General features: G+C 42.2%; 1 protein-coding gene across 5 annotated transcripts in view; it reads left to right on the top strand.

The window, feature by feature from the left end:
* Bbs9 (Bardet-Biedl syndrome 9) overlaps positions 1-27,433 on the top strand; it is a 319,067-nt gene that overhangs the window by 240,079 nt on the left and 51,555 nt on the right. For all 5 annotated transcript variants that reach the window (XM_042695124.1, XM_042695122.1, XM_042695125.1 and 2 more), the window contains exons 19-20: positions 4,856-5,038; positions 22,556-22,778. In XM_042695124.1, coding sequence (XP_042551058.1) covers positions 4,856-5,038; positions 22,556-22,778 — 406 coding nt within the window. The remainder of the gene's footprint in view (positions 1-4,855; positions 5,039-22,555; positions 22,779-27,433) is intronic.

Here is a 27,433-nt window from a genome sequence, read left to right as displayed (position 1 = left end):
CTTGCATGCATGAGGCCCTGAGTTCGATTCATCAGCATCACATAGCAAAAAAAAAACCCAGAAGTGGCGCTGTGGTTCAAGTGGTAGAGCGCTAGCCTTGAGCTGAAGAGCTGAGGGACAGTGCCCAGGCCCAGAGTTCAGGCCCCATGACGGGACCAAAAAAAAAAAAGAAGAAGAAAAGGCAGTTGGTAGGAGATCAGAAGACAAGACTGATCCCTGGTATCTCTCTGTCTTTCTGCATGACCACAGCCAGTATGTAGAATGGTTTACACTTAGGTTTCCTCAAAAGGAGGTAGGGCTGGAGGGAGTCCACAGTTCCTGTTTGGATTGCTGTCAAGAGGACAGAAGGATAAACTGTGTAGAAAGGCCTTGAATACAGTACCTGGCTAAATCTCAGCCCTTGATAAACGGTGCCTGACCAGCAATGTAGTGGGTTTCTGGGTACCACCCATTGGATTGGAGGCCTCTGGTACATTTAGGTGGAGAAATTGGACATGTCCGTGCTCACATAGAATGATTCATGTCTACTTGTGTTGCTGCTGCTTTCCTGTAACCAATTTTAGAGCCTATCTTGGCAGCTGGAAGTATTTGGGATTAATTTCACACTCACTTTATTAGTTGAGAGTTTTCCTCAAGCAGCTCCCTGGGCCTCTGCCTCATTACTTTGGCATCAACTGAGATGGCAGTTGGACAGAGATGTCCTTCGGGGTCTCCATTTTATTTGGAAACCTTCAATTTGAAAAAACAAAACAAAGGCCATCAACACATTGTGCTTGAAGTCGTTAGCATTTATTGTTTCCTACAGCCCTTCCTTTCTGTAGCTGTTGAACACCAGGGAACACACAGCTTGCTCGGCTAGCAATGAGCCCCCAGATTTAAGTCCTAGCAGCTGCCTGGCCTCTATTTTCTCAGTTCCAGGTGAACTATGAGGTCTTCTAGGCCTCAGTCACACAGATCTGAGTTTTGATGGGTCTAGTTTTTCTAGCTCTTTTTACTATGCTAATTCTGCTAAATTCATTTGGCTCTTGTGGAAAACAAAGTAAACTTGGCTGTTATGTGTGAAACTAAACTGAGACCATAGGGATCTGGTTAGTATTTCATGCTGGCCAGTAGGTCAGCTGGCTTTTCCTCAGGGGTAATTTACATAAGGAGCTGTTTATTCCATGTCTTTCCAATTTTTGTGAACATTTGGGGATAGCAGTGTGTTTTCACAATGGCACAGAAATACATCCACTGAGATTGGAACTCCGAGAGATGATGCTTTTCCTGGATTGATGGATTTGGGGCCCTGCTCAGGAAAGAGCCTATGGCTATGCTGCTGTCTCTCAGCAAGCTGTTCTTCCATCCCAGCTGTGTTCAGCAAGTTGCATGGGTCTGGGAACTGACATGCTGTTATACTTAGTGGTAGCCAGAAATGTGCATCGAGCCTTCATGGACATCGCAACAGATGTCCCAAACACTTGTTAGGATCTGGTTGCCACTAAGTGCAGCTCTGTCAGGTAACAGCAGCACACCGTACTCTGGTTCCCTGGTACCCATGGTTAACTGTCTGCCCTTCACCTTGACATTCTGCCTCCTCCACAGCAGTGGGCCAACTTCCGTTTTCACTGCCACCAAATACCCTTTCCATCCCCAAACTAGCATGCTTGCCCTTCTCCAGTAAGCAGCCTTTGTTTTTCTGACTCGCTCAAGTGTCCTTCCCTTTCAAAGCAACTTTTCTCACCATTTGTGCTTCTGGAGGCATTTTTTAGGTACCTCTTCGTGTGCTGACAAAGTTAACAAAAGGTCCTGGCTGGACAAGGCCAGGAAGCCTGGCTCTGACATTCATTGAGTTCCATGTTGTAAAATCTTCCAATGGCTGATTTCAGGTTGTCAGTGTGAAGTCTCTGAATGCAAATGGGCAGAAATGGCAATAAGACCACCATTGCAGTGTTCACAAAACAGAACACAGTAGGCATAAATAACAAATATCTGGAAAGCCTACATAATCATAGAAAATGATGAGTTCTGAGTGGTTGTTGCCTTCACTTTTAATATAATTCATTTAAGTTTAAGTTCATGCAATCTAATTTTTAGTAATGGATGTCTAACAAGGCTTGTGAGATTCCCCAAAGTTGAACAGTAGGTTCTTTGTTCTGAGTAGGGAGTAGCTGAACAAGTCAGCCAGCCTTCTCCTTCTCCACACTCCTTTTTCTCCCTCCCTTCTTCTTCCCTTCCCCTTTTTAGAGCCTTCCACACTCAGCTGTGTTTGTATGCCCACCTCTGAACCTAGGCATGCCTGCAGCTCCAGAGGGCTTGAAATGTGACAGATTCTAAAGTTGGAATCTCTTTTTTTTAATTTACAATATGTATGGTCAGTATGCCTATTTAATTTGTGGATGCAATGTGAAATGAAATTGAGGGAGTCTTTGTTTAAAAAAAGCAGGAAGAAAGGGCTGTTAAAACAGCTACCAAAACAGAAAACCTCTTCCTTTCTTCAATGGTCTCTTTATTGTAATTTCCAATGATCTTTTCTAAAATTTTCTATTTAATATCTTTCTAAATAAGGAAAAACATTTTAAGTTGTTAGCATGAATTTCATCAGTAATCTTACATTGGTAGAGCCAGTTTTAAATGCAAGCATAAGAGCATTTAACTCATATGAGAGAACGTATCACCCCAACTTACTTACATGTGGCTCCACTGACACATCAACTTCAATTACAAAACACAGGCTTAAAAATAAAGTTACTGAGAATTGCAGGAGAGAGGCAGCAGCGCATTAAGCCAAACGTGAACCATGTTAGCATGTGCACCTTGCATGCAGTCCTAGCAGATTCCTTCTGTTAGCTGAGACTTGCGGTCCAATTAAATGTCGAAGTATGAGGATTGAAGACATGGATACCCCCGTGACCCAGAGAAGAATGTAGGGAACCCACATTAATTGGAGAAACTGTCATTAGAATAATAGTCTCAGTATATTGGGATTCTCTTCTAGAATGTGGAGGGTCTTGGTTACAGTATTTGCCTTCATAGTCTGTTTTCCTTTCTCTATTGGGACCCACCCTTCGAAGATAGAGATTAGATGGTCTCCCTTGAGTCCCTCACAGTGCTTCCTGAAAATTCCAGTTCATACCTGGCACTCACTAGGTGTTTATGACCTTGATCTTTGCATGATCTAGGCTTTTGGATGATAAGCATCTGTGTCAATATGATAGCCCCCCACAATGGGGTGTAATTGTTAACAGTCGCAGGAAGAGAAAGTGTATAAACTCAGACTTTAACACAAGTTGGTTGTAATCCAGGTGTTTTGGTTTAAGGAAAGTGGCCTCTCCTGTCTCTTTGAGGGGACTTCTTTGAGTTCCAAGCCCCATTGGAGTAAAAGACGCCCCAGGGATATTAACTCTGGCCCACAGTAATCCATCCTTTGCTAACTTTTTTCACACTTTCTGTTCTGCACAATTTGGACATTATTATAGTAATGTTTCTTCCCACTAATTGGTTGTGAATGTATGTCCCCTTTCCAACAAATTACAAGATTCTTGTGTGCTGTGAGAGCTCTTGCACAGTAATAGAAAGCACAGTAATAGGCGGATGGTGAAGAAGCACTTCTTGTGGTGTTGGTCATGGTTCAAACTCCCCTGGTACCCTGGAGACTACATGTGAGCTATGACTGTCTTTTATAACTCCTGTAGCCAGGGCCAAAGAATCCTGGTCTATACCGAATCTTGGGGTAAAGACCTTTCCCTAACTTGTAGGTCTTTTCTAATATCTTGCAGGCACTCTCTGGACAGTCCCTTTCTAGTCCCTCTCCCCACGTGGAAGTCCAGAGACCACACAGATGTAGCCACTACTCATTTGAATGATGATTTTTTTAACAAGGCCTTTGGGCCATTGTCAATAAGCCATGAAATATCTGCAAGGATCTCCTATACCAGCTCTGAATCTCATCTGAGCTCCAGTCTCTCAGCTGGAAGCCTCTTAGAGAAAGAAGCTCGTTGCCCTGGCTTTTGCTATTCCCATTCTAGGGTCTGTCAGATGCCTTGGGCCTCTGGGGCCATCAGTTCATTACTTTTAATGAGCACAGAATTCACCAAGACATTAAAATAAAGTAACACACCAGTGGGCAGCTTCGGTGTTCCATCCAATTGTTGCTTTAGTTCCTTTTTCCACAGGATTATTCAAAAGGAATTAAAAAAAAAAAAAAAGAAAAGCAAATTCTATTCACTCCTGCCAATTTTTATCCTAAATAGATTTGGCATTGTAAAGCTAACACATTTTTTTTCTCCAGGTCACTATGGACTGGTACCTGACATTTGTGTTAAATATTACATTATTCAACTGGTCAAATGTTTTAATATAACCAGCTTTTTAGTTATACTAAAGAAATACTGGGTATCCCAACAGCACCAAATGTAAAGACAAGTATCAGATGGAGAAGAGAATTTTCTAGAAAAGATATAATAAAATTATTTTAAACCTCAAGGCAAATGTTTTGATAAGTGTATTTTAATTGAGTATTCTCCATGGCCAGTAGTAAAGACTGTATGAGCTTAATTTTAGGGGTTATTTACATTACCACCTATTGAAGAAGGTCAACCAATGGTGAAGCAGATGCAGAACAATGTCCCCATTAAGTTGAGTCTATAGATACTCTCATCCCTTGACCATATGGCTTTGGAATTACTTTGGACATTTTTTAAAAAGAAGGAAGTGGGCAGATGAATGATAACTCATTTATTATTCAACATAGCTGGTGTTTGTGAAAGACAAAGTTGGTCAGGTTGTAAAGAAAAACAGAAGTGTGCCAAGCACAATTTGTTGAGGGCTTAAGAATTGTGAAATTATCCCTAACCGAAGTTTGTAATTGCGGCAGGTAATCGCTCTAGCAGACACAGTTGAGGAAAACCAGGACAATCTGTTGCAGTCATTTGCCAGACTGAAGAGTGCCACCCATCTGGTGATCCTGCTGATTGGGCTATGGCAGAAGCTGAGTGCTGAACAGATTGCTATTCTGGAAGCTGCATTTCTGCCACTACAGGAAGACACACAAGAATTGGTGAGGACCATTGGGGGGAGGGTGGCGGCGGGCGGGGTGGGGGGAGAGGAGGGTCTATGAGAGGAGGGGGGAGGTCGTGGTGGAAGGTATCTCATGACAAGCAGGAAGAAGCATTTTTCTTCAAAAATGCTTTTTTCTTTCCTCCAAACCATACTAAAAGTGTTATTCGAAGGCCGTTTTATCTTTCTAGAGCTGCTTAGGATAGGTAATAGTCTATTGTTATATGATACCCACCAGGTTTTAACGTGCTCTTCAATCACTTTGAAACCAGGGGAACAGTCATTGGATGGTCCCAGCAATGGCATAAACCTTCAGTTTAGCTAATGCTTTGCTTTTCTTCCAGAGAAAACAACCAGACATTTTAATTCGCCCATGTCCTTAAACTTAAGTGTCACTTTGAAGGTCAAAAGGAAGCATGGCTCCTTGCCTTTATAAAGCTCTTTGTAATAGTTCAACAGCTCCTTTACTCTCAACCCTGATTAGACAGTTTTGAATTAAAAAGGGAAAATGAGGGTGCTATTCACAAAGAATTATTTAACTAAAACTATGTTCATTCTTGAATCATAAAGCATGTGTCAGTGACCCCTACATGCCATTATGGGTGGCCTTTGTGTGCTGTTATTTACAAAGAAATAATAAACACCTGGGAAATTAGGATCCACGAACTATTGTTTTGTACTGAAGGAAGCCAGTTGCAGAGAATGAGTGGTTTCAAAACCATTTTTAAGCCTAGACATAGGACCACCATATAAAACGTTAATAGTGTTAAAATGGACATTTTCAAATATTTGTCAGCCATTATTTATATTATTTCCTAGGAATTGTCTTTTTCAATCTTAGACTTGGGACTGTTTATAGCTCCATATTGATGGTAAAGTACTTTTCTGAATCTACTGACAGGACTTGAACCCAGGTCTGTCTGCTTCCAAAGCATTTTTTTAACCAATATTTATTGTACTTTAGTGAGCAAAGTCATGAACAGTCATGAACAAGATTTTGAAAATTTTGATTTTGAAAATTTTGTCATCTGAGTCAAATTTAAAGAAAAAGAAAAAGCTCTATTTTATGACCTAAATAAAATGCTAATAAATAAATTGGAAAAATTTAGAATATATATTTCTGTGTCAGATGATACAGGGATACTGATAAAAGTATAATTACAACTAAACTTTACCTTAGAGAAGCTATAGAAATGAAGACATGCAGCAGTAAAAATAGTGTTTCTGAAGGGCTCAGCTGTCTTCAGTCCCCAGTCCCACCATTAAGAGGCCCAGTTTTTAAGCTTCCCTCGCTCTAGGATGGAAATGGGGCATTGTGAGAGGAATTGAGCTGAGTAGAGAAGTATTGAAGGCTAGCAGTCACCATTGCCCATGGTTTGTGCCCTTGTATTACATACAATTCTAACAGAATGAGGCAGATACAGAGTGCTTCTTCTTCCTGGTTATTCATCCCTTCCCCTCACGTACTTGAGGAAGTAAGAATACTCATTTTTATGCCCCCAAACCCTGGGAAAAGTCTGAGTACAGCAGAGTCAGTACTTGGAGGATGAGTAGAGAAGATGGGGAGTGTTAACCAGGAGACCTGGAGGGACTGGTGGAGATGGCACAGTCTTTGGTGGGAGGAAGCAGGGCATGGCTGGCTATGCCCTCATGGATAGCACAGTCCTCTGATCCTGAGGTCAACTGCAGTATGGAAATACTAATACTTGTCTTGGGAGAAAAAGGGAGAAGCCACATTCAAATAATTTTATTGAAGTATATTATTATAATTGCTCTATTTGTATTAGTTATTTTCGTCAATCTCTTGCTATGCTTAATTTATACGTTAAGCTTCATCATAGATGTATATGGATAGGACAGTCGTGAATCTAGGGTTTGGTACTACTTGCTTTCAGGAACCCACTGTGGGTTCTGCAACATTCCCCACCCACACCAAAGATAAAGGAATCTACAGGCCTAACAACGTATGCATATATACGCTGGTTCATGTCCTTAGTAAGAAAAAGAAAATTTTGAATTGTTAGTAGGGGCGTTGTCACTGGTCTTTAAAATGTGCAGTGCTACTTTAAAATGGCTGTGAAAGCCTTGTAGTTATATGAGAACTGGTGACACAGTTTATATCTTGCCTTTTGTCTATACAAATGTACTTCGTTCTTTGTGAACTGTGGAACTGCTGCACAAAACTGAATTTTATTTCACGTAATGTATGCTTTCCACCCCCTCGAATTCCCTGAGCTGGTCAGTAAGGAAGGCAGGCCTGAATGCATTGCCTTTCCTTCCGTGCCATCATTTTCATAGAATTGCTGGATAATAGGGAAGAAAAGAGGAAGGAAGAGAATGGGCTTCCTCAGCCCATTCATTTGTGTTCTTTGACTCTGTTGTCTCCCTTCTTCATTTGAAACACATTCTGGTCCTGGTTCCAGGCTGTCATGCCCCCAGTCCTCAGCTCTGACCTACACCTTCCCCAACCTTGCCTGCTGTCCTTCCTCGAGCCATGGCCTTCATAGCTGACCGCACTGAGTGCCGGTGGGTGGAAAGGAGAGAGAAGCACCTGCTGTGCCCATCTTCTTTCACATACAACTCCATCAATGTTATGTACAGAACCTAAGTTCAAAGACAAAATTAGAGAATGTCAAGATAGTGACAGCAAAACGTTCTCTCAGGAGGAAGGTCCTCCTGAACCCAGGTCCCTGTATTCACTGCTCAAAATGCTAGCCCTGAAGCATGGATGAACAGTCTGGAATTAAAGAGTAGGAGTTGATTCCCCGAGAAGACTGTGCCAGTATGTAAGTGTGTTCATCCATGGGCAGGTGAACAGACGTGGTCTCGTCCTAGGGTACCCCTCCTGCCTCTGCACCTCTCTCTCATACCTCCTAGAATACATAGAGGCAAATTCTTCTAATGCTCCTCTGAATTCAGTGAGATAAGAAGGTGTGCATACTCATTACATCTATTGGAGTCATTAATGAGACAAGACACCAGATAAAAATGTAATTTGGAGAAGACTGAATCAGAAAAGACATTTTAATACTCCCTGCTATGCTCTTCATCCTAAATTAGGTTGTGGTATTCACTTTGGACTTACACTATTGAGACAGCTTATATGTCTTGAGAAAAAAGAATTCCTTTTTCATTCTTGAGGACAGACGCAGGCAGTATGTGGTTTTGACATGCTGGCTCTCAGTCCTCTGTAATGCCTAGAGACTTCACAGATAAATGTTATGTGATGGGAATCCCACTGAGATGTGAGAATGAGCTATGCAGCTGGAAGGAGGGTGAGGCAGGAAGAAAAGAGTCTCTCACCAGAATGCGGAGACAGAGTCCCATGTGGAAGCGATTACGATACCACAAGAATCTGAATGTCATCTAGATGCTTGGGTTGAGGGAAGATGGCAGAATACGTGTGGGCGGAGAGAAGTTTGGACATGTGGATGATGTTTGCAGAAGGAAGAGGAGGAAAGGCTTCGTTTTGTATATTGAATACTTAGATCTCTGCATAAGGACTGGTCTGTTGCCGCCTAGACAGTGTGTGTCACAATCCACAGCCAAGTCAGGACTACGGTCTCCCCAATGGCATTATGTTCATTTAGAATTTACTATTGCAAAGGAAAAACATGCTGTTTGCCCTACACTCTCAGTATTTGTTTAAAATACCACTGTGTGTGGAACAGAAGTCATCAATTGTTTTCTTTGGCTTCTCTTTATTAATTTTTTCCCATTCTCACCACTTCTTCCACACTGGGGACTACTGAGACTGACATCCACCACAGTGGCATTGTGAGACTACCTTCTCTCTAAGAACATTCCATGTTGCCTGGTACTCCAGGGGGGCTCTTAAGCCCTCTGCCATCAGGGCTTGATAATCAAAACTGTCACCACCAACTTCCCTGATGGTCATTTAGTCCAAAGTCATATTTTATCAGTGAGAGGCCATTTTGTGTGTGTCTGTGTATCTGTGTGTCTGTGTGGGTATTGAATGGAGGGCCACATGTATGCTAAGCACACAATGTACCAGTGAGCTGTACTCTTAGCCCTCAATAGGGTAATTTGCAAACAATTTCTATGTCCTTCTGATGAAGTGCCAAAGGTATTGCATAGTATTTGAATTCTCAGTGCAGAATTTAAATACATACCTCTATAGATCTTCTTATTGAAAATATTGTCTGCTAGTGTCTGTGAGGGCTCTGTTAGTGGTTTGAGTATGAGGGCTTAACTGTAGCATGGATGTGTCTTCCTCTTGTGATGCTGCATACATAGAAGCTAAAAGCTACAAAGCCATTTGTAATTATTCATTGAGTATTTACTGAGCATTTATTGTTTTTAGTACTCTAGTTGCACAGAATACCTTAATAATAAACTAAACAGACTGAGATCTTACCCTTTGTGCTTTCACTTGTACATTACCAACAAGCATTTTAATTCTGTGCTGTCCAATATGATAGCTACTTGCTGAAATCTAAATCAATTAAATTGTAATTAGAACTTTAGGGAGATTTCACCTGCTTTGCAGCCACATGATGGGTGTTTACTACACTGGGTAGTTTAGAACATTTTCATCTCTGAAGACAGTTCTAGTGCACAGTTCTAGTGATAAAGAAAGAAAACAGATTTGATCAGAGGAATTCATGTCAGCACATTTTAATAAACCTATGAAAATGGGTAGGATACTGACAGTAAGGTCTGTCATGGTTTTTGTATCAGTAGATCTTATTTCTGGTATCCTGGGATCTGTTGATCCTCTGCAGGCACTCTCAGGAACAAGAGACTTCTCTGGATTTCATGCATCTCCATAAGGAAGAACAGGAGGCAGGCACCCTCCCATTTTGCTCAAGGACCCCTGTGTTGAAGGCTTGGTTGCTCCCCTGTGGCACTATTGGGAGGACGTAGAAGTGGAGAAGTAGAGGTAGTGAGTAAGATCTAATGGAAGGAAGTGATATCATCAAGGACCCAAGGCCTTTCCCATCTCTCTTTTGTTTCCTGGCTGTCATGAGGTGAGCAATTCCTCCTCTGTATGCTCCCACCCTTATGTACTTCCTCTCCTCAGGTTCAAAGCATCCACAGACTGAATCCTCCCAAACTGTGAGCCACAGAAACCTCCCCTGCTTACAAGCTGATTTCCTGAACTGTTTTGTCACAGTGACAGAAAGCTGACCAGTATTCCAAGGCAGATCTCACCTTGTAACTATTGTGAATTCTCTCCCATTGAAATGCATATGATCTTCAGATACTCCTCAGTACAGCATTCTAGGTAGGCACTTCATTTGGAGTTGGTATGTGGATGGGTCCTCTTCTCCCTGTTCTCTGTTCAGATCCCCTTCTCCTTATCCTAGTAAATGGCTGAGATGACTAAGATTCTACATCCAGCAAATTGCAAGAGAGCAAGGAGGAACAGTGTGGTTCTTTCCATGTGGGTTGTATCAGACTTCTTTTCTAATGTTTATGTATATTCACATAGCTCCAAACATCTCTGATGAAAATAGCAATAGGGCTCAGGTTTTGGGACCCAGTTTCATAGTACTGGACTGGGAAGGAATATTGGCACGTTGCAGAGCATTTTGCTTGACTTTTTCTTTTCTTTCAAAGTACATTCAATATCGTTGGTAGATGTTATCTACCATTTGAAAGAGAAAAGCTTTATTGTGTTCCTAAGGCTTTAATAGTTACCTTTCCTAGTATTGAACTTTCAAACTCCCTGGGAAAGCTTAAGATGGAAATTTACATCAGTGGGGGAGAGAGATTTGGACCTACAGTCTTACTATTTGATTGATTATTCCATTTACAAACTGATATGGAAAGAGAAACTTAGCATATCCAACCTGGTTTATGTGAGAAAACAGATGTTTATAATAGAAATCCTCATTAAAGGTTTAAGGCATCTACGTCACAGGTCAGATGTGATGTAAGGGCCATTGTGTCTGCTGTCTGGATTGAGTGATGACTGAGATGGCTAATCATTACCATTATTAATGACCACTTCTTAAAGGCAAACAAGAAAAGGAAGTCTGGTGTCAGTATTAAATCTGCCTTTGTGGTGGTTCAAGTATCATCACAATTACAACTGCCTATGGGAACTTAGTGTACAAAGTAAATATTTTGGAAATTCCCATGATCTTAGCCAGCGAGATAAACATGAAGAATTAGGTTTATGCTCCTGATGGCCACAGGCCCTGTGTTGTTGCTAGTTAGATGTAACTGCTCTTACTGGCTTGAATAAAATTCTACTTCAGTTGGGTTGAATATACCAGGGTCTTTCTGGTGACTTCCTTGCTGTTTTTAAAACTAAAATAACTGAAATTTGCCAGAATAGGAGCTAAACAATACAGTTGTGCACTATTCCATTGCAGACTGTGATGCACAGCCTTTAAATTTCTCTTGTTTATATGAAATATGAAATATTACTTTAGTGGACACACTTGAAAAGTATGAATGGAAAAGCATCATTCTTCTCCTGTTGTCCCCTCAAAACTGTGGTGAAATATGATGGGACTTAGATGTAAATAACAAAATAAGTAAAATTCATAGAACCACAGTGAGGAAAATCATAATCCTCTTCCTCATAATGCCTCTTAATTTTAATTCCTGGCTAGGAATGTATTCTATTAAGTTGATTGAAAATGCCTTTACAAATCACAGATTGCCAAGAAATGATTTTGGCATTTCTGTGATGACATTCTTCTGAATGTACATGCAGAAATGGGTGATGCTTTTAGCCCAGTGCCCTCCCCCTCGTGCCGTGCCCTCTTCTCTCCCCTACCCCATGTCTCCACATAGGTCCGTGTTTGCTCCTGCTGGTGTTCATTTGGAAGTGTTTGTGGAAAACACACCCTTGGCTCAGGCCCTGAGTTTTTCACCTGGTTTCTTATGGTGGCACCAAAGCTGACCTTCTTCCCATTTCTACAGTGGTGTCCTCTGCCCTCCTGCTGCTCATCTGCCCCCACATTTCCTGTGGCTTGTTGTCCCTGGGTACAGTTTGAACACCAAGCCCAGGTACACGGTTGTTGAGTTCTTTTCCATAGAGTTCCCTTATGTCTGACTTGTAAAACTCCTTTCTGCATTTCCCCAGCTTCCCTCTGTTATTGTAGAAAGGCACAATGTCTTTTCATCACATCAGGGCTGGTAGTGTCCCCCATTTACCCCCACCCCTGCCCCCACCCACCCTCGTTGAGAAACATATCAGTTTTCATTTCCTCCCTTTTACTCTGGCTTCCATTCTCCTGTGAATTTCACCTGGGGGTATGACACAGTTTAGCTCTCATTATATACTCTAACATTGTCACATGTGTCTGTCTTATATTTCTGATCAATGTAAGGGCAGATTCTTTTACATCCCTGCAGGATTAAAGCAATTAGATACATGACTGTTTGATATTCCCTTATTTTCATAATGTCTCACAGAATTACAAATGCTTTTCCAGCAACTGTACAGATTTTTAAAGTCATGGTTTGAAAAGGAAGCATCCTATCTCTACTTTGTATGCTCCTTCTTTTGTAAATTATGCCAAATATTGTAGAAGAATAAAGCCTGATCTTTCCAAAAGACAGTCAGAAATCTAGATAGATAGAACAGGAATTCCATCAGACTATGTCACCTTGTGACACCAGAGATGGCTTAGTTTATGTCAGTGCCCTCTGATGCTTACTTACACAGGGCAATACTCTTGACACTCTTCTCAGAATGGAACAGTTGTTGTATTGTATGATTATACATTCATAGTTTGCTCATACATCTTCATAGTTCAAATAAGCGAACACGAGGTTTACCAGTGATTAAACAGATGCAGGTGAAAGCAACTGTTGGGTACACTGACGTAGCAAATTAGTCATAAGTGGCCTAGCAAAGATGTACTAAAATAGACATACCTGCCTTTTTCTGATACTTCTTTTCCATAGATTGCGTGAGGAAAATTTGGGTCGTAAAACATAAAATCCTACATCAAGACTCTTAATGCACAGAAAAGCAGTAAACTAAAATCCATTTGGTCTCCTAGAGTTTCTGATTATGAGAGACTGAAACAACCTGAATGCTAAAAGTTGGAAAATGTAAACTGCTATATTAGGTGACTAGAAAACTATACCAGATTGGGATTCAAATCTACTTTTGAACAAATATTTACCCAGTTCTATGTCCTTAGACTTGTGCAAAACTCTGAGCATCTATCCAGAGTTCGCTGTTAATATCCTCCAAGAACTGTTTCAGTTTTGAAGATGAGGAGAGCAGCCATCCAGATCTGGTCTCAGCTTTTATTTTTTTTTTATAAAGGGTCTTGGTTTTTGTCTAGACTGGTCTGGAACTCAGTCCATTTATGCTTCCTCTGCAATTGGGAACTTTTTGCCTAGGCTGACCTTGAACAGTTGTCCTGATCTCCACCTCCTGAATAGCCATGATGAAGGCATGAGCCACCAGTGCCTACCGGTAATATTTTTTAATCACATAAAATTTTTAAATAATCATTGAGAAAGGGAGTGGTGCTGTGGCTCAAGTGGTAGCGTGGTTGCCTCGACCTGAAGAGCTGAGGCCCAGAGTTCAAGCCCCACGACCGACAAAAAAATAAATAAATAAAAATAATCATTGAAAAAGCTCTTTGGAAACTTACTCAGCCATATAGTTTATCATATAAGATTCTTGGGTTTGAATAAGAAGAAATCTATAAGCAATATACCAGTTAGCCCTAAATAATTGTTTATTAAGTAAATAGATGGCTGGTGCTTTAATATTAAAAGATACTTTAGGATCAGTATGGGGAGAAACATAGCTCTTTGGGAATAATTACAGCTTTGAGGTTTTAGCTATTTTTCTTTTAGCTTCAGAGCTATGAAAAATGATCCTATCATTGAACGATAAGCAGCTCAGTTGTTCTGAATACATTTTTTTCTGCATTTGAATTCTGTTTGAAGAAAACAGCAATAGAAATCCAGTGTGAGATTCTTCCTGTAGTTTTGTATCCATTGGTAGCCCTGACAAAAAGGAAGTAGGTAGCCACATCTTAAAACACAGAAGCTTCTGGGTGGTCCTGAGGGATCCAAAGTAATTAAAGGGAGAAGTACAGAAGGAAAAGGACCATGCATTACTTGCACTGAAATCAATGGTTTTTGTGTATTTTGGGACATTTTTCCCTTGAGTGTGTTATTCCTTTTCCATTGAAGACATGGCATTGTCAGTGCAGGAATTGATGCCTCCTGTTAACCTCCCATGGTTCCTCTTTTGTCTTGGATGTCCCTGTAGATTTCCTAGGACTGGATTAATTATGTGGGCACTGAGGGTCTTATGGTTTTCTAGTAACATTGGAGGCTCCCAGAGATTTTTATCAGTGAGTCCTGCCCAGGAGCATTGGTAATTATTCACATTCTGAATCAGAGTGGAGTCTGGCTTTGTGTTACAGGAGCTCAGTATCTGTGGACATTTCTAGTCAGTCTCATCTATCTAGCAGGTTCTAGAAGCACAGATTTCTGTGCTTGCTTGCACAGTCAATGGGCATCAGCAGGTGATGCCCATTGATAAAGAAGCTGACTGAAATTTTGGTTCTGTGAGTATGCTAGTTATGACCATAAGTTTTCCCTGTTTAAAGTTCCACGTAGTGAAAGAGCCTACTGGCAGGACTGCTTATAGGAAACAGAAGGATGCATAGGGAAATGGGAAAGAAGAGCTCTGGAGCAGAAGGGTCAGGGACATGGGCCTTTCAGTCTTGAATTCTTGTTTCTGCTGCTGCTTCTGGGACATGAGCCGCACAGTCTTCAGTTCTTTACAACTTCTACTTCTCCTCCTCATTCCCCTCCATTCCAGCTTCCACTTTCCCTCGCTTTCCCCTCCCTCCGCTTCCTTCTTTTTGTTATTATTGCTATATTGGACACTCAATAACTAGCTCTTGAAAGGCAAGTTCTCTGCCATTTGAACCACATCCCTATGCTTGCTTTTGGTTTTCATGCAGGGTCTCACATTAACTTAGCCTTGGTGGTCTTGGACCACCTGTGGGGGATAGCAAAGATGGCCCTGAGAGGAAGTTGAGTGGGCAGAGCTGGATTTGTTTAGGTTCAGTGTGTAAACATCTCATGGAAGCTTAGGTGCATGATAAGGTGTGGCCTTTCAGTGATTGGTTGGTTCCATTTCCTCTCCTCCTACGCAGTCTTTTGCTTTAAAAAGGGGATGCTCCCTGTTAATAAACGAGTTCCTGCTTGGTTTGACTCCCCGGCTGCGTCTGAGTGTCTCCTGGGCTACTGGGCTAAGGGAGGCTGGGGAACGGGCGAGCAGCTGCACTTCACTTCGCACTTACCCTTCCCCGTCCGTCCAAAGACGGACGAAGACCCAACAACCACCTACCAAAATAGTTGGGATTATAGACATGTACCACCATGCCTGGCCTGTAGCCCTTAATCTTAATAAGTGAGCCTCATTTGGACATTATATTATCTATGGCTTAGCAGCAATGAGCTGAAATGTCATTTGTAAAGTTTTCAGCACATTTTCTAGTACACAGAGCTCCAGTTAGTTTTTTGTTAATGAAGTGAACCTGCACAAAAAAGCTGAGCTTTCAGAGAGGACTCTCCTAAGAGTCCTAGCATAGTATTACCTACCTACTTTGGTAAATCTTACCAAGACCTATCAAGGGAAATATTATTGTCCTACTAGGTTTATACCAGTGAGGAAACCAGGGACCTGAGAATGAAATAACTTTCCAGAGTTGTAAAACTAAATGGAAAGTTTCAGTCAGAAGCCCAGGTCTCCTGAAATCTGTTCTAATGTCTTTTCATGGTCCATGCTGAATCCTTCATATATACATATATATATATATATATATATATATATATATATATATATATATATATACATAGGCAAAACCAGCGTACACCGTATGTGAATAGAAGTCTGGCCAGTGTCACAGCACACAGCCAGTGACTGAGAAGAGACTCATTTTCAGGGCTTACCCTCTGAACCCCCATCACCCCAGCATCCAATTGTTGGTTGTGTTGTTAGATTCCTATGCCTTGAAGAAAGCACACAGACATACACATGTGTGTATATATATAATGCATTATGTATGTACATATGTATGTACATTAGTTATTCTAAGTGGAAAATTGGCCCAAATGATGTCATTCATCATCATAGAGTAGCCTTCCCCTGGAATTTTCATTATCAACTGGATTTTCTAGTCATCATAGTTGTCATTGTTGTTGACTCCTCCTCCTCCTCCCCTTCCTCTTCTCCCTCCTCCACCTCCTTTTCCTTTTCTTCTACTTCATTTCAGAATAGTGCCTGTGATGGAAGCTTCTGCCTGAAGCAAACTTTAATGTTGACATGTGATTTGCTCCATCAGACATCATTGTTTAGTTTTATTAATATTTTATTTCTTAAATCTGATTATAGCCAGCTAGGATCAAGTTTCATAAAATTCAGGCAGTCTACTGCATAGGCTTCTATCTCTATCTCTTCTATTTCTGTCTCTAGTGGTAGACCAGGTCACAAATGCTGGGTCCTCAAAAAGCATAAGCTAAGGAGAGAAAGGAAGGATAAGAGGAGACTGGTGTGAGAAAACCTGTGCTTCCTTTGTGTGCTGCAACAACCACAAATATTACTTAGCTTCTATTTGTCAGAGAAGTTTTGGAAGCCAGACATGGTGACATAGCCTGTCATCCCAGGACCTTTGAGGCTCAGACTAGCATACCCTGAGTTGGAGTTCAGCCTGGGTTACATAGTGAACATGATATTAGACTGGGTTATCTCTTAACTACATACATATACATACACACTCTCTTTACCTCTCTCTCTCTCTCTCTCTCTCTCCCCGTGTGTCTCTCTCTCTGTCTCTCTCTCAACTACACACATACACACACTCTCTTTACCTCTCTCTCTCTCTCTCTCAACTACACACATACACATACTCTCTTTACCTCTCTCCCTCTCTCTCTCTCTCTCTCTCACACACACACACACACACACACACACACACTCACAGACATTCAGTCACCACATTCACACACAGACATACCTGCTAGGAAGGAGTATACTCAAGTATTCATAAAGCCAAGTAGATAAGCCTGTTTTATTTTGGATGAAGCTGCAGAAATTTGCAGCTTTTCTGTCATGAAAAAAAAAAGCTTCAAAAGCTAAACAGCTCAGTTGAAAACAAAAAGGAATTATGTTGGGTAATTACACAGAGGGAATAGTTTTCATGTGGGATCATCTTCATTTTACTAGCAATGAGTTTAAAAAGTTGAAGAGACTATTTTTTCCAATACTTTATATAAAGACCCACAAATATGATTTCTAACTCGTTGAGATGCCATATAGACCATATAACTGAGAGTTTTTTATTTTGTTTTTTTTTAAGTATAAAGAACTGATGTTTGTTTTATTTTTATCCTGGTCCTGGGATTTGAACTCAGTGCCTGTGTTTAGTACCTTAGGTTTTTTGCTCAACGCTAGTACTCTACCACTTAATTCAGAGCTCCACTTTTTTGGTGGTTAAATTAGATAGTGTCACAGACTTTCTTGCCCAGGCTAGCTTCAAACCATGATTTTTCAGATCTCAGCCTCATGAATAGGTAAGATTACAGGCATGAACCACCTGTATCTAGTTCTAAGAACTAATTTTTTTCTCAAATGGTAACTAGCTCAATATTTTGACCCCTTTTTACATGACAGGAAATTACTAAATTTATTCTTTGGAAATAATCTAACCGTTAGGTAAATCCTGAAAAACAACTATTCCTTCAAAAATATGTAATTTTCAACTAAAAGGTTTTACTTATTCTTAGTTTTATAATGATCCTTCATACAATTATTCTGATTATCTTGGCTAAATATAGTCTGGTACAAAGTAATAACCATTAGGCTTCATATATCAGTCATGATACCAATAATTTCATTATGAATCATTTCCTGTATTCAAGGGGAAATGTATTTCCCTTTGATACAACTTATCTTGCCTTCATGTATAAACACAAGACTGACTGGTGGTACATGTGGAACTTCCCTCCTTCACCATAACAGGGCCACACCATGCCCCCTTGACCAGCATGTGTTTCCTGTGACAGACCTTTTTAATGTTTTCTCTGTGCAGATTTAGCAATCAATGCTACAGTGGCATTTTGTGGGTTTTCCCTGTACTCCTGTAATTTAGGATGTGGTAGTGTTTCTATTACAAACATAAGTTCACAGGCATTTATAATTTTGCTTTAAAAGGTTGAAGGATGTTTTTACACATTGGATTTTGGTGGTGTACTTCTATTTTCTTAATTGAATAAAGCAGGATTGAGCAAGTCGCTTATTCCCTATTGGCTTGGAGTATATCTGCCTCTGTCTACTTGCTGGGTGAATTACATAGTAAATAGTGATATTCTTGTTCTGTGGAGACCCCAGGCATACCCCACAGAGGGTCAGCAAGTTGTCCAAGGCCATACCGTAAGTGGGGAGGTGAGTGAGGTTAAGGCAGAAGCTCTCTTCAACCCCCCTTTTTAATTCACAGGGGATAGTACTCTTTAGCTTCTTTTTTCCTTTGGCTGTTTTGGTTGACACTGAGGGAATTAACTTTATTGCACTAACTGGACCTACATGGAGCATGGAGTTTTCACACAGGAATGTGGGAGCTAGCCAGGCAGCCATGCTGGGGAGTAGGCACAGCTGTGGCTTAGACTGGAGAGATCAGGCAGCCAGGCTGACCAGGTCCAGTTCCTTGAGGGCATCAGGCAGGAATGCTGCAGCCCAGTCTGTGAGAGCAGCTTCTCAAGCAGGCTCCTGAGGCAGGGGCTCGGGTAGAGAACCACAACAGATGTATGTGGGTAGGGCCAAACTCCTTGTTATCCACACTAGAGTCAACAAAGTACACTCAACTCCCCCAAGTCCAGTGAATAGGGGAATCTCTAATATGTTCAGGCTTGTAAAATGCAATAGAATGACATGCACAGTTCAATTCTTTCCTTCCTTCCTCCTTTTTCTCTTGACTCTTTCCTTCTACCCACCTTCCTTTCCTTTCTCCTTCCTCTTCCTCGCTCTCCCTCCTCTCCCTTCTCCCCCTTCTCTCCCTCCTTTCCGCTTCATACTTGCTGTTGTTTCAACTCGCAGTTCAAGTGAGACTTTATAATAAAGTTGAGGGTATAAGATCTAAACAAGGGGCTGGGAAGGTGGCTCAGTGGTAGAATGCTTGTCTTGCATGCATGAGACCCTGGGTTCGATTCCTCAGTACCACATAAGCAAAAAGAAAAAAGCTGGAAGTGGCGCTACAAGTGGTAGAGCGCTAGCCTTGAGCTGAAGAGCTGAGGGACAGCGCCCAGGCCCAGAGTTCAGGCCCCATGACCGGACCCCCCCACCAAAAAAAAAATCTAAACAAACACTTGTTCTCACTGCCTGGCACTTGCTTAGTACCCTTCTAGACTTTTCTTTCATTCTTACAGTATGAAGCCCGTTTTCAGTAATAGTGATATGCAGCTCTACAAGTAGGGTGAGAGAGAGTGTGTGTGTGTGTGTGTGTGTGTGTGTGTGTGTGTGTGTGTGTGTGTGTGTCTGAGAGGCGGGGGAGGGAGGGAAGGAGAATTAGGTTAAATTAGATACAGGGCTGTCAATAAAAGTGATAGACACCAGAAAAGTGGTCAAGGTGGCTTCCTTTTAAGGACTTCTCCCCCTAAAGTTGTCCTCAATCCCACAGAGACAGTTCACATTTCTTGAGGTCATGCACTGTATGTCTGTTCAGTGGATCCATCTTACCACATGTTCATGTCAAACTCCTGTTTTCATCTCATAAACATTCCCCTCTATGATCTATTATTCCCTTCTATTATCATGTCTGAATATATGCAGAAATTCAGGCCCTCCAAATAATAACCATATTTTAGTAGCAATCTTCCTGAAGCATTGGCATCATGCCTCATTGTATTAAAGAATTATCCATGACAAATGCCTAAACATGACATGGCTTTTAGTTTGATCCCCAGGTTGGCAGTAGAGAAAGAATTCTGTAGTGGTACTTTGTGTTAAGTAAATGCAGTATCTACTTAGACTATGTTATAAACTACTATTTATGGAGGCAGCAGTTTGCTTAGACTTTTAAGCTGGAAATAAATGAATAGTCCATAAAAAATATTTAATGCCGAAATGACCACAGATCACACAGAGTCCATGTATATTCAAGAATCTTTCCTTCTTCCACTCTAGAGGCTGTTGTCAAAAGCAACTTGAGAATTTGTCCTCTTCAGTGACATCTGTGCTACTTTTTTTGGTCTTACCACTTGCCATTATTATTGAAATACAAAGCCAGTATTATATATTTGTCTAGTTCAGATTTCTGTGTTAGTAGAGAGATATCTTTGTAGCAACCAGTAGTTTGTTTTTTAGTGGTTTGGTTTTTAGTCTTCGAAGTCCTGAAACATTTTTCAAGTTCATTTTCTAATCATTTCTTTCCTTATTAATTTGTCTAGGGGCATCTACAATAGAAAATGTGCAAATGTGTCAGTGGAACCAAATGGCTCAATTAACAGACCATGACAATGAGCTCTCTAGTTGAATATATGAAGATTCTGTGTTTGGTTTAAAGAACCAACCGCATAAAGCTTGGAAGGGGAAGTCTTCCAAGCAGGAAGTGACCTGTTACGGGTGTCTGTCAATCAGGGGTGTGGTGCAACTGCCAGGAGAGCATAGATGACCCAAGGCCAGCCTGGCAGGTAGGACATCCCAGAAAGTGGCTGCATTCCCAGCCCAGCCTGGTGTCCTAGGGCCAGTTTGGAGTTCTCTACTTAACTGTACATGTTTTTAAGTGTCTCAAAGTATAACCTGTTCAGAGAAGAGTGGTCCTGCTGGAGTTGAAACATGTTTATAGAAGGAAGAACTGGAAGAACCAGGAGGAGAGAGTCTTGACACATATTGAGAGCTGTCATGAAGAGCAGAGGGTTAGACTTAGGTAGGTATAGAATAGGGTATAGAATAAGGGTCACTGGGGCAGGTTGGGCCTGGAAGTGGAGTGCCTATCACTGGACACTAATGTCCTGAGAAGAATGAACTGCTTCCAACAGCAGTATAACTGTGGACCTTGAAGACCACCATGCCTACACAGGTGGCTACTAGAGTACAAAGGATCTTGGGGAAATCCTGGAAGATCTCCAAGACCTCTGGAATCTAGGTTCCTGCCTGGTTCTAAATCTCAGAAAAGTGATTTCAGGACCACAATCAGTGTGCCAAACAGTGTAGTGATGTGGAGAGCTCTGGATACTTTGTGGGGAACTCAACCTGCAAGCAGGGACTAAAGTACAGGGCAGGGAGAGCTGGGATAACACTAGGTGTAAGAGAGCTGAGGCTCAAAGGAGGGACCTAGAAACACTGCCCTTGGAAGGCAGGGCCTGTATTGTCCTATGTGGGGACTGGCCTAGCAAAGAGTAGACACTGAACACTGCAGCTGAGGGTTTAAGGGAGGGGAAAGTATGGACTCAGGTGAGGCAGGGGAGAGTGCCCTGGAACAGGAGCATATGGAGCCAGGAGTTGAGACCTGAGAGTAACACTATCCATTTGCGTATGTGAGAGGTGGCTTGTCAAGGCAACTTTGAAGGTTAGGGTGCTAAGTGAAGGATCCAGAAACACCCCATCTCCACATCGCACGTGTCCTGCCCCTGATACACGAGGCTTGGGCTGTTCTACAGTCTGTGAGGATACATTCATTCAGTGTCTTGACCTTCTCAGTATTTGGGTACAAATGGAGTCACATTGATAACCCACTCAAATTAAGTCAGATTGAACCCATACTTCCCTGTTGTGTTCCTTAAGACCTGTATTTCCACACACCCCCATAAAGATCTTAGCCAGTCATCTGTGGGGCTCCTTTGGGATATGTAGTGGGAGCCCCTCAACTGAGCCCACTGGAAGTGGTCCTCCCTGGGCTCTGGAATCCTCTGTGGTGATGCTAAGGTCTTATGCAGCCCTAATGGTGCCTCTCCAGGTCATCTTCACTGGTTCTACAGCCAGGGTTTTCCCAGCAGAAATAGGTAGTGGCCCATTTCTTTGCTCTGTGTCACTTTTTATCACTTGACATTGAAGTGGGACTAGATAGGTCCTGGCATCACAGAATCCCTCCTGACTCAGGAGGCTTCTTTACTTCTTGCCTGTGGCTCCACAGCTGTGGTCCTAGCAGTGGGGCTATCACAGTCTTCTCTGGAGTGCAGTGTTTCCTGAGCATCCAAAGGTCTCGTCTCCCCTGCCTGACTTCCTCTCTGTTGGGGCTGGCTCCACAAGCACAACAAACTTCACTCCTTCACCCACACTCCTGCCTCAAAGGCTGACCTTCCTTTTATTGGTTGGTGTATAGTTGGTACCAGGTAATCGCTTCTCATATATCATCTTCTTCATTCATCCTAACTATCAGAGGAGCACATTATAAGAAGTGAGTAGTTTGGTCAAGGCCAGACAATTGATATCGAGCTAGAATTCAAAACCAGGCTCTTCAGAGTAAACACCCAGCCAGCTGCCTCACCTGCTCGACAGTAAAGTGCCCCGTTTGCTTGCTGTCATCTGCATAAATTCCAAATTGGCTTTTGCATGCAGGGCTGGGAAGAAACTGTGGATGCTGCTATTGCACACCTACTGAAGACCTGCCTGTCAAAGAGCTCCAAGGAGCAGGCTTTGAACCTCAGCAGCCAATTGAGCATGCCAAAAGATACCAGCCGACTGAAGAAACGCATCACCTTGCTATGTGATAGATTAGCCAAAGGTGGCCGTCTCTGCTTGAGCACTGATGCAGCAGCCCCACAGACCATGGTCATGCCAGGTAAGAGCTCTGCCCACGCCTCCTAAGCACAGTTCTGCTGCCCTTGGAGTAAAGGAATGTGCCTGTGGTTGCATTGGGGTTTAAGTTTCATATTAAAGTGATGATAGCCAAGAAAATTGTTTGCACGTTTCCCCTCGATATCCTGGGGAAACCACTTGGATAAATGTTCTCGGGTGTCTGTTGGCCAGTCATTTCTAGGATGGTTTGTCTTTCTTCTTCTCTGTGCTTTCATATATATATGACCCATTTTGTTTTGCTTCTAACCAATAAAAAGAGGATTAGAGAATAAAACTGTTTTTTAAGGAAAAGTTTTACAGAATGTGATCTCGCGATACCATGCCTCATGAATGTAAATAGCATGATACAAGGAGCTAATATGATCCAGATGGGTCAGGTCCTCCTGCTGTTTGCTTGGACTGTGGACACTGGAATAAGGGAAAGACTTGGGATCAAAACATGTAAGCAGGCTTCAGGGCTAAGGCACCTGTGGACCACCACGGAGGATGAGTTCCAGCGTGGCCCCCACAGGAGTCAGTGGAGGGTCACAGGCCTCCAGGTCTGCCTTCTCACAGTCGGAGGTCCAGGCACTCCACTGCATTGCACTGCGCTCCCTTAGAAGCTCCCAACTTCCACTTCCCTCTTCCCAGCCTCTCTGTGGCAACGTGGAGTATGACACAAATGAGTTCACTGAACATGGCAGCTGTGGCAGCTATTCCTCTTAAGGCAAGGACCATAGTTTGGGAAGTAATGCATTTCTTTCTTCTTCCTTTCTGCATGCCTTTGCCCATCTCTTCCCCATGCTAATTCTCTTGCTGTTGCCTTCTTTTCCTCTCAATCAGCATTCCTAGAAGCAAAAGGAATGCAAGCAAAATCTTACAAAGATAAACATAGAGACAGAATAGTATAATTTAATAAGCACAGACTCCAGAGGCAGACAGCAGTGTTGGATGCAACCTTTATCCTGTACTACTTAGATGGCCCCGGGTGTGTTACCTAACTTTCCAGTCTGGCTTCTTCCTCTAGAAGAGGTGGGGGGGGGGATGGGGGGGAGGGAGAAGGGGGGGGGTAATAATGCTGGCTTTGTTGCCAGAGCTTTAGAGGTTTGTAAAGCACCTAGCACAACACTTGGAATAGAGACCCAGTGGAAAAATTCAAGCTACTGTTGGTACCATTGTTACAGATATATGCATAACTCAACCTCTAAAATCAGGAGTGAGGAAATAGCTGCTAGGTTTAAAATATGTTTGCCTTAACTATACACCAAACTTTTACTCCATAAGAACATATCTCTATTTTTTCTTTCTTTTTTTGTTTATGCCAGTCCTGGGCTTGAATTCAAAGCTGAATGCTATCCTTGAGCTTTTGTGCTTAAAGCTGGTGCTCTACTACTTGAGCCACAGCTCTACTTTCAGCTTTTTGGTGGTTCATTGGAGATGAGAGTCTCATGGGCTGGCTTTAAACCGTGATCCTCAGATCTCAGCCTCTTGAGTAGCTAGGATTATAAGCGGTAGCCTCTGGCACCTGGCTGCAAAGAACGTTGCCTATTCAGTCTTGTAGAATTTCCACAGAGAGTTCTGATGCCATTTGATTTTATGTAGCCCCCCTCTTCATCTTGCCCGGGTGCATCCTTCTAACTGGTTCTCATCTGTCTCTTGCTCCCTATTACAGGAATATTTTCCTAGGAAATAAGTATTAAGACTTAAGTAAAGCAAATGAACAGTTAGTTATCACTGTAATTGATACAACAAAGGAGGGTAAGGGGGAAAGGACAGACGGGCAAAAGAGAAAATCACAAGAGGATTGGGCTAGCTGATGAGCCAGGACCCTGTCAGTTCAGCCATGGCAGCTGTGGCTTTTCTCTGCCCCTTGGGAGCAAGCCACTCAGAGGCTGTGGCCATGCTGTGAGCTGATGCTCAGGTGCTCCCTCAGCCACACTGAGCAACTTGAGGCTAGGGTATTCCCTCAGCCACACCATGAGTAACTTGGAGGTGGTGCTTATATCTAGGACTCAGAATATGGGAGCCTTTCATGCAGAATGTTTGTGGCAGGAAAGGGCTGAGAAAAGGGAAAGACAAGAAGGAAGAGAGGGAGAAAAGGGAAAAGATGGCAGTGTAGTTGTCAGATCCTGGGTGCCGGTGAGACAGGTACGTGTCTCTCATGCCTGTCTGTTGGGGTGGTCTTCTCAAGGGACATTGGGGCTGTGTGTTTGTATCTCACTGTGACAGTTGTCATTTGCTTGGTCACCTTCCCCGATGCCTTCCTTCATCTAGTCATATCAGGGCCTTTTGTCCTACCATGCTCACTCAGTGCTTTTAATACTGTTTCTCAAAAAACTCAGAATTTTCACACACTTTATCCCTGTTCCTAGCACATTTTTGGGTAGAAAAGAACATGTAGAATTATGCTGTTTTACAAATAGAAAATGGGCAGCAAAAGCAAAATATCTTGCCCAAGAGTTACATGGTTCCTGGAAGGGTTAGGCCTCTCAGCCAAATCTCCTAGCCTGCTGTGCTTCCTGCTAGACCACACAGTCCCTGCGCACACATGCCTCCTCCCAGGTGAGCAGGTCTCCATCTAGCTCTTTGCTCTTTAATTTGTCTAGCAACATGGAAGGAAAAGGCCAGTAGCTCTACAGAGACTGGTTTCTTTTCAGTGAAACTATATTGAAGATTGCTGACCTATTTGAATTGTGCTCATTCTTTATTTTTCCACAGGTGATGTGATATTATTACAGAGATAATACTAAATACCATGAGTTATTTCTATATTTCTACTCCCAGATACTACACTACAGTGTAGTTCACAATGCTAGTGTAAAGTTGTAATCATTGTGTCAGAGCATTGGAGGTACAGTGGCATATTAGGAAGGAGTGTGTGGCTGAGCAGATAGTCTTACAGACATTTTTCATGGGCATGATCTTCCTCTAAGACCTGGCTCAGAACTCTGGAATGACCTGGGTCACCTCCCTCAGTTAGCCGCTGAGGGAAGGAAGGACTGAGAAAGTGAAGTGATTGAGTGCTTAGTATTAAAAGTCAGGAGTGTGTGTGTAATTTCACCATGTTCCCTATTAAATTGCAGATGGATAAACATCTCGGAATAAAACACCCTTAGTCTTTTCCAGCGCCATGACTTTATGAGCCCAGCACCTTGGATGTGCCCTTTCTCTGCTCTGTGAAGGCCATGATGACAGCATCCTCCCAGGGGGCCAGAGTTTGAGAGTCTTCCCACTTCAAATTACCTGTGGCCTTCACCTCACATTTCTCCTGCTGGCCCTGGTCAATTCTGTCAGGTTCTCACTTAACCTTTCCTGGGTGAGTTCTTTTTACTGCAGAACTACCAAACTTACTGTTCTTATCTGTAGCACTAGTATTCACATCTTTCTGCCATAAGCTCATGGCTTGCAGGGAACTCTCCCTCATTAATATCTTTTTGCCAACTTTAGATCACTGCATTCTAAGAGAGTCAAGAGGACGTCTGAGTAGTTTCCTAAAACATCCAATGTGAATCAGTTAGTGGTCTAGCTGGTCTCCTTTGTGTGGATCACATCCCTTGTCCCCTGGGGCCAGGAGACTGCCTTAATTTGCTCAAAGTTTCTTGTGACTTGGGTGGCTAGGACAATGTTCTAACAGCTCTAATTACAACAAAGTTTTGAATCTCTCAAGTGTGTATGTGCTTACATATCATGGGTGTGTCTAATTCCTGGTATTGGGAGACTAATTCCATCTCATCAACACATGGGAGCTTTTATCACCTCTTGATAGTACTCGTTAAACAACATTTCATATATAAATGATGAATTGATACGTTTGAGTGATGGCTCTTCAGATGGAAGCTTAGAGAACAAAACGACATGGGCCCACAGCCAGCCAGGCCTAGAGAAAGGGCTTAAAGAAAGTCTAGGCTTGACCAGGTGCCACCAGAGGATATTTCCTTCATAGGATCCCACGAGTCAGAAGTCACCATGGGCCAGAGAGTCAGCTGTGTTTTCTGTGCCACTGTCAGATTTGGGAGGGGGCCAAAATGAAGCCAGAGGTAGTAAAGAAAACAAAGTTTGATAAGTAAAATAAGACTTTTCATGGCTATGGATCAAAAAATTTAGTTTTTGACATGTGGCATGGACTACCTAGGAATTAATATTTTGTGCAACTTTATTATACCAAATGGATGGAAACAGAGTATACATCTGAAGTCAGCACAAGCCTGCCTGAGGATCTGGCAGAACATGAGTCTGAATTCAGAGTACAAACTTGACTGAGATCTGGTCTGTGCTCTTGGGAGATACATATAATTTCTACTTTTTAGTATTTTGAACTTGAGGTAATGGTCTTTCTGACTTAAGGACTTGACAATGTTTTGCGACTACTTCCAAATGATCCATTTCTTAGAATTTCAACTGAATTCTCTAGAGTATCACTAAGATTCTGGATCAAATATTGGTGTTTCTTTTTTCTTTTTTTATTATTTTATTTTTGCCGGTCGTGGGGCTTGAACTCAGGGCTTGGGCGCTGTCCTTCAGCTCTTCAGCTCAAGGCGAGCTCTCGACCACTTGAGACAGCACCACTTCCAGTTTTCTGGTGGTTTATTGGAGATAAGAGTCTCATGGACTTTCCTGCCCGGGCTGGCTTTGAACCAAAATCCTCAGATCTCAGCCTCC

Source organism: Dipodomys spectabilis, unplaced genomic scaffold, assembly GCF_019054845.1.
Source record: "Dipodomys spectabilis isolate Male_0828 unplaced genomic scaffold, ASM1905484v1 ptg000178l, whole genome shotgun sequence".
In the NCBI taxonomy this organism is placed as follows: domain Eukaryota; kingdom Metazoa; phylum Chordata; class Mammalia; order Rodentia; family Heteromyidae; genus Dipodomys; species Dipodomys spectabilis.
The sequence above is the reverse complement of the archived record's forward strand: the minus strand, read 5'-3'. Positions and strand labels throughout refer to the sequence as shown.